The following is a 17,847-nucleotide window of genomic DNA, read 5'->3' on the forward strand; positions in this document are numbered from 1 at the left end:
TTCATCACCAACAAACAACATTCGCATACCACAACAAGACACCATGACAATATGCAATGCGCCTATACTCGACACATATATGCATGTGGTACCGGATCTCCTCAAGGTCGTCACCCATGATGCAACAAAAACATCATATGTAAAAGTCCATCTCCTCTTACAATTCACCTATGTAAAGTCCATCTCCTTTACATTTCAACATATGACTCAGTATGATTATGATGCATGGACATACAAGTAAAGACCCAATAACGCAAAAAGTCAACAATTATATCACCAACAACAATGTAAAAGTCCATCTCCTTTTACATTAATCAACTCAGCAACAATTGCATTATCAAGTATTCACGTCCATACAATCAATCAAATCATATTTCAACTAAGAGTCATCATCCATTATCATCAACATACATCTACATCAATTCACAATATACCTCCACATTCCATATACTTCATAATCAAGTAAAATGGCACAACACATCATTTCATGATAAATACCATATTCAACCTTCAACAACCATCCACATATCCTCAATTAATCATATAAAATCATTCATGAAAGAATTATAAGGTAATTGGATTTAAAGAACCATTTTCGACAAGTTCGTCTCTCATGTTCTACATAAAAATATTTGAGACAAATAATTCAAAACCAAGCAATTAAGATCCAATGCCTCAACTAAGTATATCTCTAGGCCACATATAAGTGCAGTAGAGTATACTTGGGCGTTTCACCGGCCAAACACGACGAAATCATAAAAATCACAAAGTTCGTCTCACTTTAAGGAATTTTACATTTTCAAATCAAAACAAGTTAGGTCCACTACAATCACAATTTAGGAACCATTAGACACCTTAAATGAACTCATAAAACAACAATTTGAAGTTAGGAAACAATCCACAAGGTTTGGGTCGACTTAGGAATAGTTATGCGAAAATTTCGTAAAATTTATTAAGAGTATTTTTCTCATAACTTAAAAACCAAAAATCATTTCCACGCCAAACCAAAGCCTTTAGAAAGCCAACGAAATTATCCACAACTTTCATGTTTATGCCAAAAACCAAATCAAAACAGAAACGAGGGAAAAAGAAGCAAGAACGTGAAACAGGGGGTGCTGCCCTGTGTAACTCGCCATTGCGAGTAACTTTACTCGCGAGGCGAGCAAGATCCAGGGAGCCCCTGCTGCTCGCGTCCAACTCGCCTCGCGAGCGCGGTGGCGAGTTGTGACAGTAAGTTCTTGAGAAAACCTCTATTTTCACCCCAAAACCCCAATTTTGACTTCCCAATGCCCAAATTTGATCCCAAGGCTTGTCTAAACATTTCCAAACATAAAAAGACACTCAAAATCATGTAAAACTTGCATCAAAACATTCTTACAACAAAAATCATCATTTAACCCATTTTCATAAACTTCAAAAATAACAACACAAATTCATAGCAAACTCAATGATTATGGTTACCCAAGGTTTCTAACATCAACAACATCACCTCACAACATCAACAACAACAACCAATCATGAATTCATCACAATTCATCAACAACATCATCTTATATCAACAATTTTTGGGTAAAGCACAAAGCATACATATGTACATGATTTAAGCTTGCAATTTCATCATCAACAACTCAATTAACATTCAATTTACATACCCAAACATTGCATCACAACATAAACACAAATTTCACAATTAATTTCACAAATGATCAATTATTCAAATAAGCACTTATGTAGGAAATTAGGGTAGAAGCTACAACTAAGTGATTATGAGTAAAGATTAACCCCCTTACCTTAATTCTCCACAAACTCAAGCTAAGGCTTCACTTTAGCTCCAAAAGCTTGGATCTCTAGCTCTCTCTCTAGCTCTCCTCCTTCAAACCCTTTCTCTTCTCTTGTCTCTATCATGATAACAAGTCTATAGTTTTAATCAAGGTCGTTATCAAATTAACCATTTCACTAAACAGTAAACAAGATAATGAATATTTATTAAGTCTAAAATTGGTTACATAATTGATTGGATCTTGGGCAGCTCCAACAAAAAAAAATCTATTTATGGAATTATCTGGTATAGATCATTATAAGTCAATATGACATATAACCATCTTTATACTCAAATTATGGAACATACAACTCCGCCATCTATTTTTCAGTTTTGTAGGAACTATGTGAGGTGACTTGACGACTAAGGTAGCTAGCTTAGAGTTATATTCAATCCATAAATGATGTCTGATGGACGAATTGACAAGTACACCAAAATATAACAAGTAATAACGTGATAAGTTATCGTTTCTATAATGATTGTCTTTCAACGAAAGAATGTACTAAACTTATTTTAAGTAAAAAACAGTTATGAGTTTGGAAGTGATGACATGCTGTCATTACGTAATTTTTAGGACTTATTTTGACATTTTGATAGAGTTCTAAGCAATATAAAGTATCCAGGAGATGTTAAAAGCAACAAAATTTGAAGAACTAGAAGCTGCCAATCGTATTACCATTTTCACCATCGCAATACGATTTCTTGAAGTCAGAGAGCATGTTTTTGAAGGAGCTGGATTGCAATACGATCCATCCAATCGTGATATGATTTAAAGAAGGGCTTTGAAGTAAATTAGGGTTTAATGAAGCCATCATGGTACGATTGTGCCATCGTGGTACGATTTTGGGCGATCCAGATTTGCCTATTTAAGCTGAAGTCAGTCTCAAACAAAGGGGATTACAATTTTGGAGAGCTAAAGTGCGATTTTAACACCCAGAAGGCTGCAACGGAGAGGATTTCATCATCTCTAACCCAGTATATGTATGTTTTAATTCTTTCATTGATTATGCTACTTGTAAACTCAATTATGAGTAGCTAAATCTCTTAGAGATTAGGTCAGAGATGAATCTATGTAACCCTAGTTGATTTATGTTGTTGTGAAACTCTATTACTTATTAATGAATTTCTAGTTTTTATTCAATTCAATTGTTCTTAATGCTTTTTATATCCTGATCAAATATAAACATGATTTAGTGAGAACGAATGACTACTGACCATAGCTTTCGACTTAGACCTAATTGAATTGTTCTAATAAACATGGTTAGTCTAGGAATGGATAATCGTTTGTTAGTGATATTAGGTTAACGTTCATAAAACCTTCAATGATTATTAGACCACCTAAGGAATTAGGGGCTGTAGTTTAAGAAGAGGGTCCTAACTCAAGGGATTGATTAAGGCTAATTTGTTAACTATCGTGAAACTAGAGAATCATTAGTAATAATAGGTGCAGTAACCAATTAGGGGAAACATAGAGGATTCGACAGACCTAATCTCATCTCTCTCATATTTTCTTAATCCAATCTTTATTTTATGTTATTTAATTTTATGCAATCAAACCAAATCTCCAAACAAAATAATTTATACATCCTAAATATTTACTTTATTGCTAAATTGAGATTAACACAGTCCTCGTGGGATCGATATTTTTTACTACTTCGATAGTTATTGGTACACTTGCCAATCGTTTATCAAGTTTTTGGCGCCGTTGCCGGGGACTGTTGAGTCATTTCAATTTGACAATTTTGTTTTTTATTTAGGATTTCTGTCATTTATATTTTTGTTTATGTATATGAAAAAAAAATATTATGCTCTTTATTTTCTTCTCATACTGTGCTACTAAAAAGTTTGTCCAAGTTTTGCAGCTATGATAGACAGGTTACGCCTCTATGACACAAAAGAGATTTGGTCCTTGCAGTATGAAAAATATATGCTATCTTTGAAGATAAAATATTTGGACTCGATATTAAATTTGAGAAGTGGTCGTTATGAGGCGAATCAACCGGGTAGTGATTGTGAAGGGAAGAAAGAGGTGATCAACATAGATTACAATACTCAACTTCAAAATATCTTAGATGATTTCTTGGTGTCAAATCAAGTTGCATTTGAGAAGTTTGATCTTCAGTGTGGTGATCTTGTTGAGAAAGCACACGAGTCTCAGAGGAAGCTGGTTCAGATGGAGACTAAGTGTCACAATATTGTGGTGGAAGAAAATCCAAAAGTGAGGAGTGCTGACATTTTCCTGAAGTCTGAACAAACAAGGGTTAAGGAAATCACTCGTGTGCAATTGGATGCAGGTCCTTCTCTAGGGTGGGAGAGCTTAAATTCCAAAGGTTTAACTGTGAGCGCATGGGAGCATCTACTTCTTTGTTACAAATTCATGGAATTCCTATCAAACAAGAGAAATGACGTGTTCTTTCTGACATATTAGCCACCCTAACAGTGGTTGAAGCGTCAAGCTCAATGACGTAAAAGAAAGCGCTTGGTGGGAGGCAACCCATCCTTTTTATTATGTCTTTATTTTCAGTATTTTAATTCTATTGTTGAGTCAAACAATTTGTCTTTAATTTTTATTTTGGTTTAACTCGGTTATACCCCCCATTTATGTAATTATTCCTGCACTTGTTTATTATTGATGAATTTGCTTGTTTGTTGACTTTTTCCAGTTTAGTAACAAATGTTTGATCAAAGTGATATTCCAAAAGTTCAAAAGGAGGAGTGACTTGTGTTTCAAAGGCGAAGTGTACGGCAGTTAAAGATAGGTAGTCACAACTCCAAGAAATCTCAGCCATAAGGTTCATTGCCAAATTTTGTTTTTCAATTTACTTATATTAGAATATTCCATGCAACTACATTTCTAGAACTTGCGACTTTTCTCTATTGTTGATTGATCTTTGTCATTAGCACATTGAGGCAAAAGTGCTTGGTCCTGTGAGCCTTTTGAAGCCTACCCTGATTTTAATTGTTATATATTATCCATTTCTTAGCTAATTTGAGCCGGTAGGATTAGAACTTTTTGTTCGGTGACAAACTACATTACAAGCTTAGAGACTTTTAGGACTTGTCCCTCATTGTTTTTTCTGAGTTAGGCATTGTAGAATGTTGCTAAAGATTAAGTTTGGGGTTGCTATTGGAATTTGCAACCAATTAAGTTTGGGGTTGGGGTACTAGAGAATAAGAGAACAAAGAATGAACTTTATCATGAAAAATACACACAAAAATGGTGTATCAAAAAAAAAAGAGAAAAAATGAAATTGAATGATGAAAAAGGGACAAAACATTGAAAATCCGAGTAAAATCAAACTCGATTGTCCCTAATGTTAAAAATATTCTCTAGTACCTTTGCATTGATTGTTGTTTCCTAAGGTGAATGAATGAAGGATTGAATGATGTGCTTTAACTTCCGTAGGAATGCCTAACTCAAATTTTGTGTAGCCTACTAATCCAAATATTATCCCACCTTCACCTAAGCCCCGTTATAACCCTTAAAACCTCAAAGTGCACATTGACATTGATTTTGATTGACGTTTAGAAACTTTTCAAGCGTATGGTAATATGTAGATTGCATGTTGGCTATGAACCCTATTCAAATTGTTGCGTGGAGTTGTGAATTAGTGGATGCGAACAAGTCAAACTAGCTCATCTTTAGCTAGTAAGGTGTTGAACTTTTTGGTGGTATCACTTGATCAGGTAGTTGTTATTTTACTGTCGACTGTCAATATTGCAAATAAATTCCTTGAGGACAAGGAATGGTTTAAGTTTGGGGTTGTGATGACATGCTGTCATTACGTAATTTTTAGGACTTATTTTGACATTTTGATAGAGTTCTAAGAAATATAAAGTATCCAGGAGATGTTAAAAGCAACAAAATTTGAAGAACTGGAAGCTGCCAATCGTATTGCGATTTTCACCATCGCAATACGATTTCCTGAAGTTTTTGAAGGAGCTGGATCGCAATACGATCCATCCAATCGTGATAAAATTTAAAGAAGGGCTTTGAAGTAAATTAGGGTTTAATGAAGCCATCGTGGTACGATTGTGCCATCGTGGTACGATTTTGGGCGATCCAGATTTGCCTATTTAAGCTGAAGTCAGTCTCAAACAAAGGGGATTACAATTTTGGAGAGCTAAAGTGCGATTTTAACACCCAGAAGGCTGCAGCGGAGAGGATTTCATCATCTCTAACCCAGTTTATGTATGTTTTAATTCTTTCATTGATTATGCTATTTGTAAACTCAATTATGAGTAGCTAAATCTCTTAGAGATTAGGTCAGAGATGAATCTATGTAACCCTAGTTGATTTATGTTGCTGTGAAACTCTATTACTTATTAATGAATTTCTAGTTTTTATTCAATTCAATTGTTCTTAATGCTTTTTATATCCTGATCAAATATAAACATGATTTAGTGAGAACGAATGACTACTGATCATAGCTTTCGACTTAGACCTAATTGAATTGTTCTAATTAACATGGTTAGTATAGGAATGGAAAATCGTTTGTTGGTGATATTAGGTTAACGTTCATAAAACCTTCAAGGATTATTAGACCACCTAAGGAATTAGGGGCTGTAGTTTAAGAAGAGGGTCCTAACTCAAGGGATTGATTAGGGCTAATTTGTTAACTATCGTGAAACTAGAGAATCATTAGTAATAATAGGTGCAGTAACCAATTAGGGGAAACATAGAGGATTCGACAGACCTAATCTCATCTCTCTCATATTTTCTTAATCCAATCTTTATTTTATGTTATTTAATTTTATGCAATCAAATCAAATCTCCAAACAAAATAATTTATACATCCTAAATATTTACTTTATTGCTAAATTGAGATTAACACAGTCCTCGTGGGATCGATATTTTTTACTACTTCGATAGTTATTGGTTCACTTGCCAATCGTCTATCAGTAAGTTTGATTGATGACGCAATATTGGATTAGGTTTTGCTTGATTTAGATGATTAGTGGCGATCAAGATTTCCATGAATCTCCTTTAATGTTCGTTTAGGTGAGAGCAAGATAGTCAGTCATATACCCTAACATAGGGATCAGGTCAACCACTAGTTGAAGAACATTATAATGATCGAAACAATTAATAATTAAATAAGATTAGCATCATAACTGAATAAAGACCTGCATTAATTGAATCCAACAAATAAATAGAGGTTCCTCGTGAAACCCTAATCATAGAGGTTTAGTCTCTCATGATAACTAACAACATAACAAAATAAAAGAAAAAACATACTCTAGAACATATGGGAGGAAGAAACTCTCTTTGATGCTCCAGATGTTTGACTCTTTCCTTGTACGACCAACTTTCTGAATGAATATAAGTATATGCTAGAGTCTCTATTTATAGGCCATCTTTCCACTTAGGATTTGTTGAGAATTCTGGGATTTTTCCTCAAACCCAGCTTGAAATCCAAAATTCCCGCATAGGATGCGTAGGGAGCATTACCTCATGTGTTGGGGGTGTGTTGGAAAACCCCATGGATGTGCCATGTGCACTTTCACCATGCGCATGGGCGCTTTTGAAAGCCCATGTAGGCGAATTCTGCAGTTTTTATCCTTCTTCGAGCGTTCTTCCGTCTTGAAATGTCTTGGGACTTTGGACGAATTTTCCTTTACTTGTATTGTCTTCAAAAACCTTCTAAGTACCATTGGAATTCATTCTTCAAATTCCATAATCCTCCATGTGGTGTCTTGCTTTGTCAAATTACACTAACCTAGAGATAAGATGAATCATAATATCATACTTAAACTCAATAATTACATTAAAGACAAATAAGCAATTCATAACATTCTTATTTGGGTGAGAACTAGATATACTCAATCTTATACCATAACCTAGGGATAAGATAACCGCTAGTTAAATAACATTATAACAACAAAACAATTAAATAAGACTATGATCATAACTGAATAAAGACTTGCATTGATTGAATCCAACAAATAAATAGAGGTTCATCGTGGAATCCTAATCATAGAGGTTTAGTTACTCATGATAACTGACAACATAATAAAATAAAATAAATAGATACTTTAGAACCAATGGGAGGAAGACACCTTATTTGATGAATATAAGTGTGTGCAAGAATCTTTATTTATATGCATCTTTCTGAAGTGTACAAAATAGTCACAAGGAAAGGGGGTTTGAATTGTGACCCTTTATAATTAAACATGTAACTTAAAATTGATTCTCAAGGATCCTTATTTGTTTTTATTTCATTTTGTTATTTTTTATTTATATTTTGTCCAATGATAAGTCCAAAGGGTCCAATTGTCCAAAGTCTGCATAGTTATCCTTTTTATTGTAATTATTCCTTTTTTTTTTATTTGATAAAATCCAAAAAAAAGAGTCAGTCCAATCCAGCTTTCACACGCCTATCGTTTCCGCCTCAATCCCTTCAGCCCCATCTGCAACAATTCCAGGAACAGAAAAGCGTTACCCCTTCCCCAATTCAAGCACATTTCCAGCACAACCCTAGCACTATAAAAAAAAACCTGCAAATTCACAGAAGGAGAAGCCAATTTCAACGCACCAACAACCAAGAAACGCCCAAAAAATTCACGATTGATAAACCTGCATAAGAACCAGCCTCGGAGTACAACACCCAATCTCACGAAAACGCATCTCAATCATCATCCACCCAATACATGTAACCGAATCGGTCTCTAACCTAAGCATCATCACATGCCACTGTCCAAACCCAGCCAATTCACATCAACCATGTCACAAACGATCAATAGGCCCAACGTTCACGAATCCAATCACGCAACCACAACGTAACCAACACAGCCAACACCATAACCGACGGTTGCAAGCAACACACATCAGTCGTTCATCAACCAAAATGAGGCCGTAACTCAACAAACCATTCCAACCGGCCATCAGGCAAACCCAAATCTGAAGAATACAAAAGGAGCACGACAGTCCGAATCAAAACGACAACCAGAACGCAACACAAGGGAAATTCATTCAAACACAGAGGTATAATTTCTAAACTTAGATCTAGAGTGTTTAGTTTCGTTTTTAAGAGTTTTGGGGTTGGGAATTAGAAAAAGAAGAGGTTAGGGAGAAGTAAAGATCGAAAAAACAAAAAAAATTAAACTAAAGGGTTCCGGCGTGGTGCGCCGCCGTACCGGCCGGCCAACCACTGCCGGAACCACCCTCTAACTCACCGAAAAACTGGAGAAGAAAGAGAGAAAGAGAAGAGAGAGTGATCCAAGAGAGTTGAGAGAAGAATTAGGAGAAGAGAGAGAAAGGGAATGGGGGAAATGAGAAGATCTGAGGGGAGATGGGTATTTATACCCCTCCCCGTTCAGATGTGTGCGCATGCACTCTATTAGGATGCACCCTCGCTCTTTGAATACATTGATTCCAATCAATGGCCGCTGTTGCTCCACTTTGTGATCAGATTTTGGCTGCTTGATTTCAATCAAACAGCCTAAACTGATCCTTTCAGCCCAACCGAAATGCTCTAGGCCCATCTCCGTTATTTCTGTCTTTTCTTTCACTATTATTTTACCTGCTACACCCACTGATTACTTCCTGCACCCCCTTTCCTGCATTTTATTTATTTTAATTACTTTTGCATTGCACCCCCTTTCCTTTCCTTTTTTTAGTTAGGTTTATCATGTTTAGTTTGCATCCCCACTTTTTTTATTTTGGCATTTTATTCTACAAGCAAGAATTTAGATTGTATTTAGGCTTTAATGTAATTCATTCATGCATCTTTGTCATTTTTGCACTTTAAGTTATTTTTCGTCGGATTTTAGAATGTAAACATAGGCTTAATGTAAATCATGCATATTTATTTTTCTGTCACATACTTTCCGCATACCTTAGAATGTATAAATAAGTTTAATGTAATAGCTTTAGGTGCATGTGTGCGTGTGTGTATGTTTACCTTTTATGCTTGGTAGTTTAGGTCAAAGGTCCTTGTGGTGGTCCAACGCCACCATAAGGTACCTACGCTTTACTTTTCTGCTCCGTTAGTTTAATTTTAGTCCAATTATTTAAAACAACAAAAATATGCAAATAACAAAATCAAAAAATATTTTCATAAACAAACCTTGATCCTAAATCAAGTGATCGTCTTTTTATTTTATTTTCTTAAATCAAACATCAATCAATTTAATTCTACTTTGAGTCCATTTTCTTTAATATTAAAAAACACAAACAAATACTCATTTGCCACTTTGGCTTTCTTTCATTTTTAAAACCTTTTCAAAAACATTAAAAAACACTCAACCAATCAAACGTCAATTTTTACCCTGAACTACGTGATTTTGATCCTTCACGGGTACGTAGGTGTCATACCCCAATTTTTGACCTAAGGATCCTCCATTCATACACCGACACGTGCCTTTCGATCCTGATCGGTCTCTGACTTTTCAGTGAAAAATTCGGCAGAGAGGTATTTTTAAAATACCTCATGTTTGGTTCCGAGTCGGACCCTCTTCTTTCTTTTCTTTTTATTATTATTAGTCCTTTTTAATTTTTATTTTTATTAATTTTCATCTTTCATTATTTTTTTTTACTATTGTTATTCATTATCTTTTACTTTAATTTTAGCATTTATCATTTTATTAATTTTATTTACTTGTGTTTATATTATTAAGTGATAAGTCAAAATTTGTCCATATCCAAAAAAGAGTCCAAATCCAAAAAATATGCATAATTATCTTTTTGTTTTATTATTTATTTTTTATTATTAGATGATAAAGATCCAAGTCCCAAATTCAGGAACAAACACACTTTCCTCCTCCCCCAAGCCACAAATTTTTTGCTTCTTATTAACAAACCCTAACCCTAGTCCTAATACTATAAAAGAAATAGTGAACACACACAATGAGGACACACAATTTTACACAACAACACATTTTTCACACAAAAATATTCCAAAAAAAAACCTCTGAAACCCTAGCCGCTGTAACTTAGAGATAGTTACCCTTATTCCATTTTTGAATCCACTAGAACCATGATCAGTGCTGACGCACAGGTCTTATTTTCATGTAGAATAAGTCATAATAAATTTAACAATAAGCCGTAAATCATAAAGAGTACAAAATTTATGATACATTCCAAGCCATGAATCATAGGAATAGTAGAACTTTAATTATGTTAAATAATAGAAAGTACACAACCTAGGGAAAATTGTCAGGCATAAATAGTTAACAATGAAGAATATTAATTTATGTCAATCCTTCCAAGTACACAATTTAGGATACATTGCGAAAAATTTCGTGATAAAGCACATTAGAAGTTACATCAGTGTCTTCACCATCATCATCAGATATTAATATCTTCAAACCTTCTCTTGAAGTAACCCTTGACAAAGCCACATACAATTGACCATGAGAGAAGATAGGCGATGGCAAATATACAACAACATGTTTCAAAGATTGACCTTGGCTTTTGTTTATAGTCATTGCAAAAGAAACGGTAAGCGGAAACTGCTTTCGTTGAAACTTGAAAGGAATTCTAGTATCAGACGGTATCAAAGATATCCTTGGAATAAAAACTTTATCACCTATGTTAGAGTCGGATATGACTTGTCATTCAAGCACAAACTTACCCATCCTTGTAATGACCAACCTAGTTCCGTTGCACAATCCCAAACTCAGATCTATATTTCTCAACAACATCACTAGAACGTCTACTTTTAAGCGCCTTGTGATTTGGAAGTCCAGACGCAACTATTGTGTTGAGAAATTCAGGTGTGTGAACATCGCCCACTGCATCGGTACCTTTTTTATTTGCTAATGGGCTATCATAACTCAAATATATTTTTTCTTCTCCTGGAAGCAAGTCTAACACATACTCGTTTATCCGATCAACAATGAAATTTTTAGGGGCTAATATAGCTCTGTTTTGGAAGTAAACTATATTGCTTATATCTTCTAAAATATTTGGGTAATTGTTAGAAACAATTGAAGCAAGAGGATCACCTGATGTTATAATAAGTAAGTCAGTGTTAGGAATTATTCCTCAAGAATTATGTTAGGATTAAATACGTTGAGTTAAACGGTGATTCCATTTAAATCACGGACCCATCGAAAAAAAAGAAAATTGTGTTACGGTGCGAAGCCAATAATTCTTACGGTGGTATATTTATTTTTAACGTTAACCATTATGAAAAATTACTTGCTCTTAATTTTAATTTGAACACGATGCTGTTTTTTTTTATTATGCAATCTTGTGGCCTTTTTTTTTCTAATTTTTTTTTCAACCATGTTGTTTTAATACTATTTAATGTACAATTGATTGGTTTTAATACTAAAGAAATTGTGTTATAATGCTAATAAATATACAACTGATTGTGTGTTATTTTATTTCCATTATACAATTTTCTGTGTTATTTATTCACATTTCAAATTTGAGATGGCAATTAATATGCAATCGTGTGTTATTCTATTTCAAAAATTAAATTAATATGCAATCGTCTTGTAAATGGAAGTTTTCAACCGTGTGTTTTTATTGCTAATAAATATACAATTGATTGTGTGTTATTTTATTTCTATTATACAATTTTGTACGTAATTCACGGGTCTAATTTTCAAGCTCGTGTTTTTCGTTTTAATGGTATCATGTGCTATACTAATTTCAATGTACCTAATTCACATTTCAAATTTGGGATGACAATTAATATGCAATCGTGTGTTATTTTTGTAGACTAAAATTAAAATAATATGCAATCGTGTTATACATGACAGTTAAAATTTCCTGCAATGAAATAAAATAATATGCAATCGTGTTATAATGGCGTGTATTAAGGGTGAGGAGATCAAACCTACACATAAATGTGTTATTATGGCCTGTATTAAGGGTGAGGGGGTCAAACCTACACATAAATGCTTGAGAAAGAGCGGGAAAAATCTAGGTTAGTTTTAGGGTTATGGTTAGGTCAGAACCCTTATTTTATTTCAGTTTGCTTTAGGTCTTCATTTATTTTATTTTTATTTTTATTTTCATGCTGAAACAATTCAATTCCCTGGCCATTACTTTATTATTGCTTTTCATTCTAATTCCCTTTGCAATTATATTATTATATGTTTCTTATTTAAGTGCTTTACGTTAATATTTCATGTCTTTATTTCATATTGCTACTGTAATGTGCTATTCTAATCGACTTTCTTTGCCGGCTGCTATTACTACACATATATTCCAAAACCTTAGTTTTCATGCAATTTTCAATTCAGCCGTACATACTTATATTGATTTCTCAATTGCTGCTGCTATGTTTTGATTGATTGTTGATCCTCTTGTTTCATTATTGCTGTGTTTCTAATTGTTTGAACTCATATTGCCGTGGTTTCTTTCTTCTTTTAAAGTTTCCATCTTCTCACAGAAGTTCTAACACTGCCGTGCCAATTTTTCAGTTGCTGGGTAATTAATTAGCTGCAGTTGTTTTTCTTTGTATAAAGTTGTCATCTCTTGACAGGAGATTAGGTTGTGAGGACGTGGTTGAAGAGGTAGAAGAAAGAAAACAAGAACCCACACCCCCCATAATACAATACTGCTGCAACTCACCTAGTGATTGAACCCCATTTTTATTTCTTTCAAGTCTTGCATACATTTTATTTTTATCTTTTAGCATTGTAATTATTTTTATATTTCCTCATCCATATTTTAGGATTAGTTTTATTATTTTGTTAATATATTTATTTACGTCATTTATTTTATAGAAAGGATATTAGAATGTAAATTAGGCTTTAATGTAAATAATTTATTTTTTTGTCCTTTATTTTCCGCAGACTGTAGAATGTATAATAGGTTTAACCTAATAGCTTTAGGTGCATGTGTGCGTGTGTGTGTATGTTTATCTTTTATGCATGGTAGGTTAGGTTAAAGGTCCTCGTGGTGGTCCAACCCCACCACAAGGTACCTACGCTTTACTTTTCTGCTCCGTTAATTTATATTTTAGTTCAATCATTATAAAAACAACAAAAAATATGCAACTAACAAAAAATAAAAAAAAATATTTTCATAAACAAACCTTGAACCTAAATCAAGTGATCGTCTTTTTATTTTATTTTCTTAAATCAAACATCAATCAATTTAATTCTACTTCAAGTCTATTTTCATTTAAATTAAAAAAAAACACAAACAAATTCTTATTTGCCACTTGGCTTTCATTTTAAAACTGATAGCGATTTTCGCAAGTGTACGAAATCGTGCAAGTAGTAAATTTAAAACGGTAAGACCGAGTGTCGAACTCGAGGATCGCGTTATACTGTCGAATAATATTTGTGACTTAGTTGAACAAAAAGGTATGAGATTGGTTTGATAGCAATAATGAAAATTAAGCAAGGTAAAATTGTTTGAACTTTATAATAATAAAATTGTCAGGGATGAGTTTCACTAGATGACTATCTTGAGTTAACAACTTGAATATGACAATTGAATCGGCTTATCGAATCATTACCGAATCCTCTAATTTATTCTTGCCCTAATTCCTTAGTGACAAAATCTTTAATCCTAAAATAACCCCTAATTCCTTAGTGAATTTAAGATTAGAATTAAGCATGAATGAACAAGAATTCTCAAATGGTTTCAAGGGTTTGCATCTATTCCTAGACTACAAAGGCAAGAATTTCTTATCTCAAAGCATTTATAAATTCCACTTCCGTTTCACAGTATAAACCATAAATCAATTTAAAGGTGATCAATCAATAAAAGCATTAAGCATGGAGATAAGAAAAATAATTCAATAAGTTTCATCAATAATCATAATCAAATCATACGACAAAAGTATTCATCTAGGTCTACTCATCCCCAACAACGGAGGGTTTAGTTACTCATAACACTTAAACAAGAGAAAGAGATTAAAGAAGAATTACAAGAACAATCCATGAACGATTCTTGATAAATCTCCTTCAATGGTGTTGTAAGCCGCCTCCTCTCTGTTTTCTCTGCTAGGTCACCAGTTTCTCCGCTCAATAATGATAAAAAGATGCTTTCAATCTGATTAAAAACGTATTTATAGCATAACAGGCCCAACACGGGGCGCTTTGGACCCGACTAGGGCGCCTAGCGCCGGTGCACAGCTTGAAAATCACGAACAATCGCAGCGCTGCGCTGCTGCATGGGCGCCTAGCGCCCACTTCCAGAGAGCTGGCGCCTCTGAAGTGGTCTTCTGGCGCCTAGCGCCCTCTTTAAGGTGTCTGGCGCCTCAAAAACGTGGTTCTGGCGCCTAGCGCCTGTTGGCCAGCAAGAATCTATCAGCAAACTTCAACCAACCATGTATCCATCCACTTTGAAGCTATCTTCTGACTCACCTTTTATCCGTCTCCATTCCTACATAACCAAACATCCTGGGAGCAAGTCAAATGTTCAACAATCATGCAATAAATTGCAGAGGAGATCAGCATAGTAAAACAATTAAAAAAAAACGAAAATAAGGAGAAATAAGTTATGCAATCACTCAAAAGAAACTTGATTTAGAGGTAAAATTGAAGGTAATAACCTACATTTTTGTCGGTTATCACAACCCCAAACTTAAACATTGCTCGACCTCGAGTGATGCAAATGAAAAGCATTGACTGTCAGTTCCTAATTCCTAGCATGATATGAAGACGGCAGGCATTGAAAATTATTATTAATTTTTTTTTTTTTTAGTTGGATTGCCCTCAGGTATGGTTACTAAAGCAGGCATCTAAGTCATCCCATGACGAAACAGCTTGGATCATTCCCCACATAGGTATATGGTGTGTGTGTGTGTGTGCAGTTCACTTTCTTCTTGCTCCTGTGTAAAAAAAAATAAACATCACAGAGAATAACCCTAATCATGCCACTAAACATATGAATCAAATGACCATTTTCTTTCACATAAGCTAGATGGGAATTTTTTGTTTCGTTGTGCTCCCCACACTAATTTATGCTACTCTATGTGCATTTCAGACTTATATTTACCAACATGATTCTTGTTATTCCTTACTATGCAAATTTCCACTCTCACTCAAAGCTGCAACTTCATGTAATTACCAAATGGGATTTTTCACAAGGCTGCATCGTACGGGGACTAACAGAGCCTACTAATTCACCATAAAAGTCATCATCGGATCCCAACTCAACCTAAATAAAATACTTAATTCAAAAGATAATTGCTACAAATGAGAACTGACAGAAGCTACTTAGGCCTACGACTCGAAATGACATAGAAAATAGGTGCACTAATTGCAAGTTCTAATCAGGAAAATAAAAGATAAAGAGTTAAGGCGGGAGATGAAATTAATTGATGAAAGTAACTCATGTGCTTCTCTCTCCCGATGAAGATAACTAGTCCTCACTGGACTCTTCCTGCTCACTTCCTTCTCCGGACTCTCCACCACTCTCTTCAGTTTGAATTTCATCTGATGATTGCACCGGCATAGGGACCCAGCCAACAAGTTGATCTAACTCCTCTGATGTTCGTGCTTCTGGAACAGTTACCTTCAAGCTCTGACCTATTACCCCTAGCGCCTTCATGACATCTTCATATTGGATTTGACCAGCTCTACGAAGGGCTTGCACATTTCCTTCTAAAACATCAATTCTCTCCTCACGACTTGAAGTGGTTTGGGCTGATTGGTGGGAGCTCTCTACACCTGACTGCCGTCGAACCCTTTTCCTTTTTGGCTCATCAACATCGTCATCGTCATCCACCCCACAGTACTTGCAGACATAGTTCCAATCAATAACAGTATGTTTCTTCAAAGGAGGGAGAGATTTCATGTCAACTTTAGCCTTTTCACATAACAGGGTGATCAACCGAGGGAATGCTAACGCATTTGTGGCCGAGTTGGCGATGTTTTGAATCTGAGCATGAATAATTTTCCCGACATCGATTACTTTCCCGGTCATAATTGCTGAAATGAGGGCAGCTTTCTCCACTTTAATATCTGAAACATTCGAGCATGGAACTAGATTAGACCCAATATATGCTGACCAAATTTTTGGTAAAGGCACAAGAGACGAAGAGGGAAACTTTTTGGGCTTTCCGGTTGAATCCAACATCCAATAAGTTCCATCCTTACATAACTCCTTCAAGAGACTAACAGTGTTGACATTTTGCTTGAAGGCTGGCCATTGATCCTTGGTTTTGGTTAACTTGCTTTTCAACAGGGAATTAATAGTGTCAGCATCAAAAGAAATGTGTTTCCCTCTCACAAAACTTTTACCTTTTTGCTTATCTTTCTGTGGACAATACGCATTGCAGTAGAACTCAACGACTAACTCAGCATATGCCTCCTTTTCTCCTGGATATGTCACTAGGTACTCCCAACCTCTCTTCTCAATCTGAATAGGGATTGGAGGCATATCATCTCCGGGTATCGAGAGCACCCTTTCATGAATGATACTCCGACGAGCAAGTAACCCCCTTCTGCTTTCACATTCTGCAGAGAGAAACTTTTTGGCATCGAATTTTGGCACCGATGTGGCAGTTTTACCTCTTCCTGTTCGAGACATGGGATAATCTACAAAACAAGGTAGAATAAATGTTGTTTCACACAAACAGGTCAGTAGCTTCTTCACAAGGTGAGTTAGAACCCAATTCTCAGTCATTATCAACTTAGTTAGACAAATAACCTTCAAACTAGTGTTCCTTTGTATCAGGAAAAATATCAAACACCTAGAGGGCATCATGAAAATTATAACAACTAATACCAAGCATTCAATCTCATAAATTAAACCAAAAATAAAAACCACAAGCAGCAAATTAACATTCAAATTAAAGTGACAGCAAATTACATCAAGCAATTTCACATTCAAATTGAAATCAAAGAGTTGAAGAAACTTACTTGTGGAGTTTAGAAAACTTAACAAAAGAAAGGTGGGGATTCAGTGAAGAGAAGGACTTATGCAATTGATGCAAGAGAAAGAAGCCCCTGTTGTTATGCGTGAAAAGAGAACAGGGAAAGAATGGGCATCGATTTTTTTTTTTTTTCGGTTTTGTTTATAATATATATATATTTTTTTTTTTTTAAAGAAAAGTTAAAAAACAAATAATAAACACAATGAAAAGTTGCAACGCAACTTCAATTTTTTT

The 17,847-nt window shown here is 34.8% G+C and overlaps 1 protein-coding gene across 2 annotated transcripts; it reads right to left on the minus strand.

Moving 5' to 3' along the window:
* Window positions 1–14,513: 14,513 nt before the first annotated feature.
* LOC146953632 (uncharacterized) lies at window positions 14,514–17,729 on the minus strand. 2 transcript variants are annotated; one of them, XM_085710881.1, is made up of 3 exons: window positions 17,600–17,729; window positions 16,979–17,275; window positions 14,514–16,699 (listed from the first exon to the last, which is right to left on the minus strand). In XM_085710881.1, the coding sequence occupies exons 2-3, from the start codon at window positions 17,265–17,267 to the stop codon at window positions 16,098–16,100; spliced, it is 891 nt and encodes a 296-aa protein (XP_085567007.1). In that variant the 5' UTR covers window positions 17,268–17,275; window positions 17,600–17,729; the 3' UTR covers window positions 14,514–16,097. The 2 variants fall into 2 exon arrangements, with proteins under 2 accessions (XP_085567007.1, XP_085567005.1); XM_085710879.1 differs by having other exon boundaries at window positions 14,514–17,275.
* Window positions 17,730–17,847: the final 118 nt, after the last annotated feature.

Source organism: Medicago sativa, chromosome 1 (assembly GCF_051527215.1).
Source record: "Medicago sativa cultivar Bolivia chromosome 1, Bolivia_mono, whole genome shotgun sequence".
Lineage (NCBI taxonomy): Eukaryota > Viridiplantae > Streptophyta > Magnoliopsida > Fabales > Fabaceae > Medicago > Medicago sativa.

Bases quoted from the DNA above. Each gene is read 5' to 3' on its own strand.
- LOC146953632 (XM_085710879.1), bottom strand. From the start codon at position 17,267: ATGTCTCGAACAGGAAGAGGTAAAACTGCCACATCGGTGCCAAAATTC.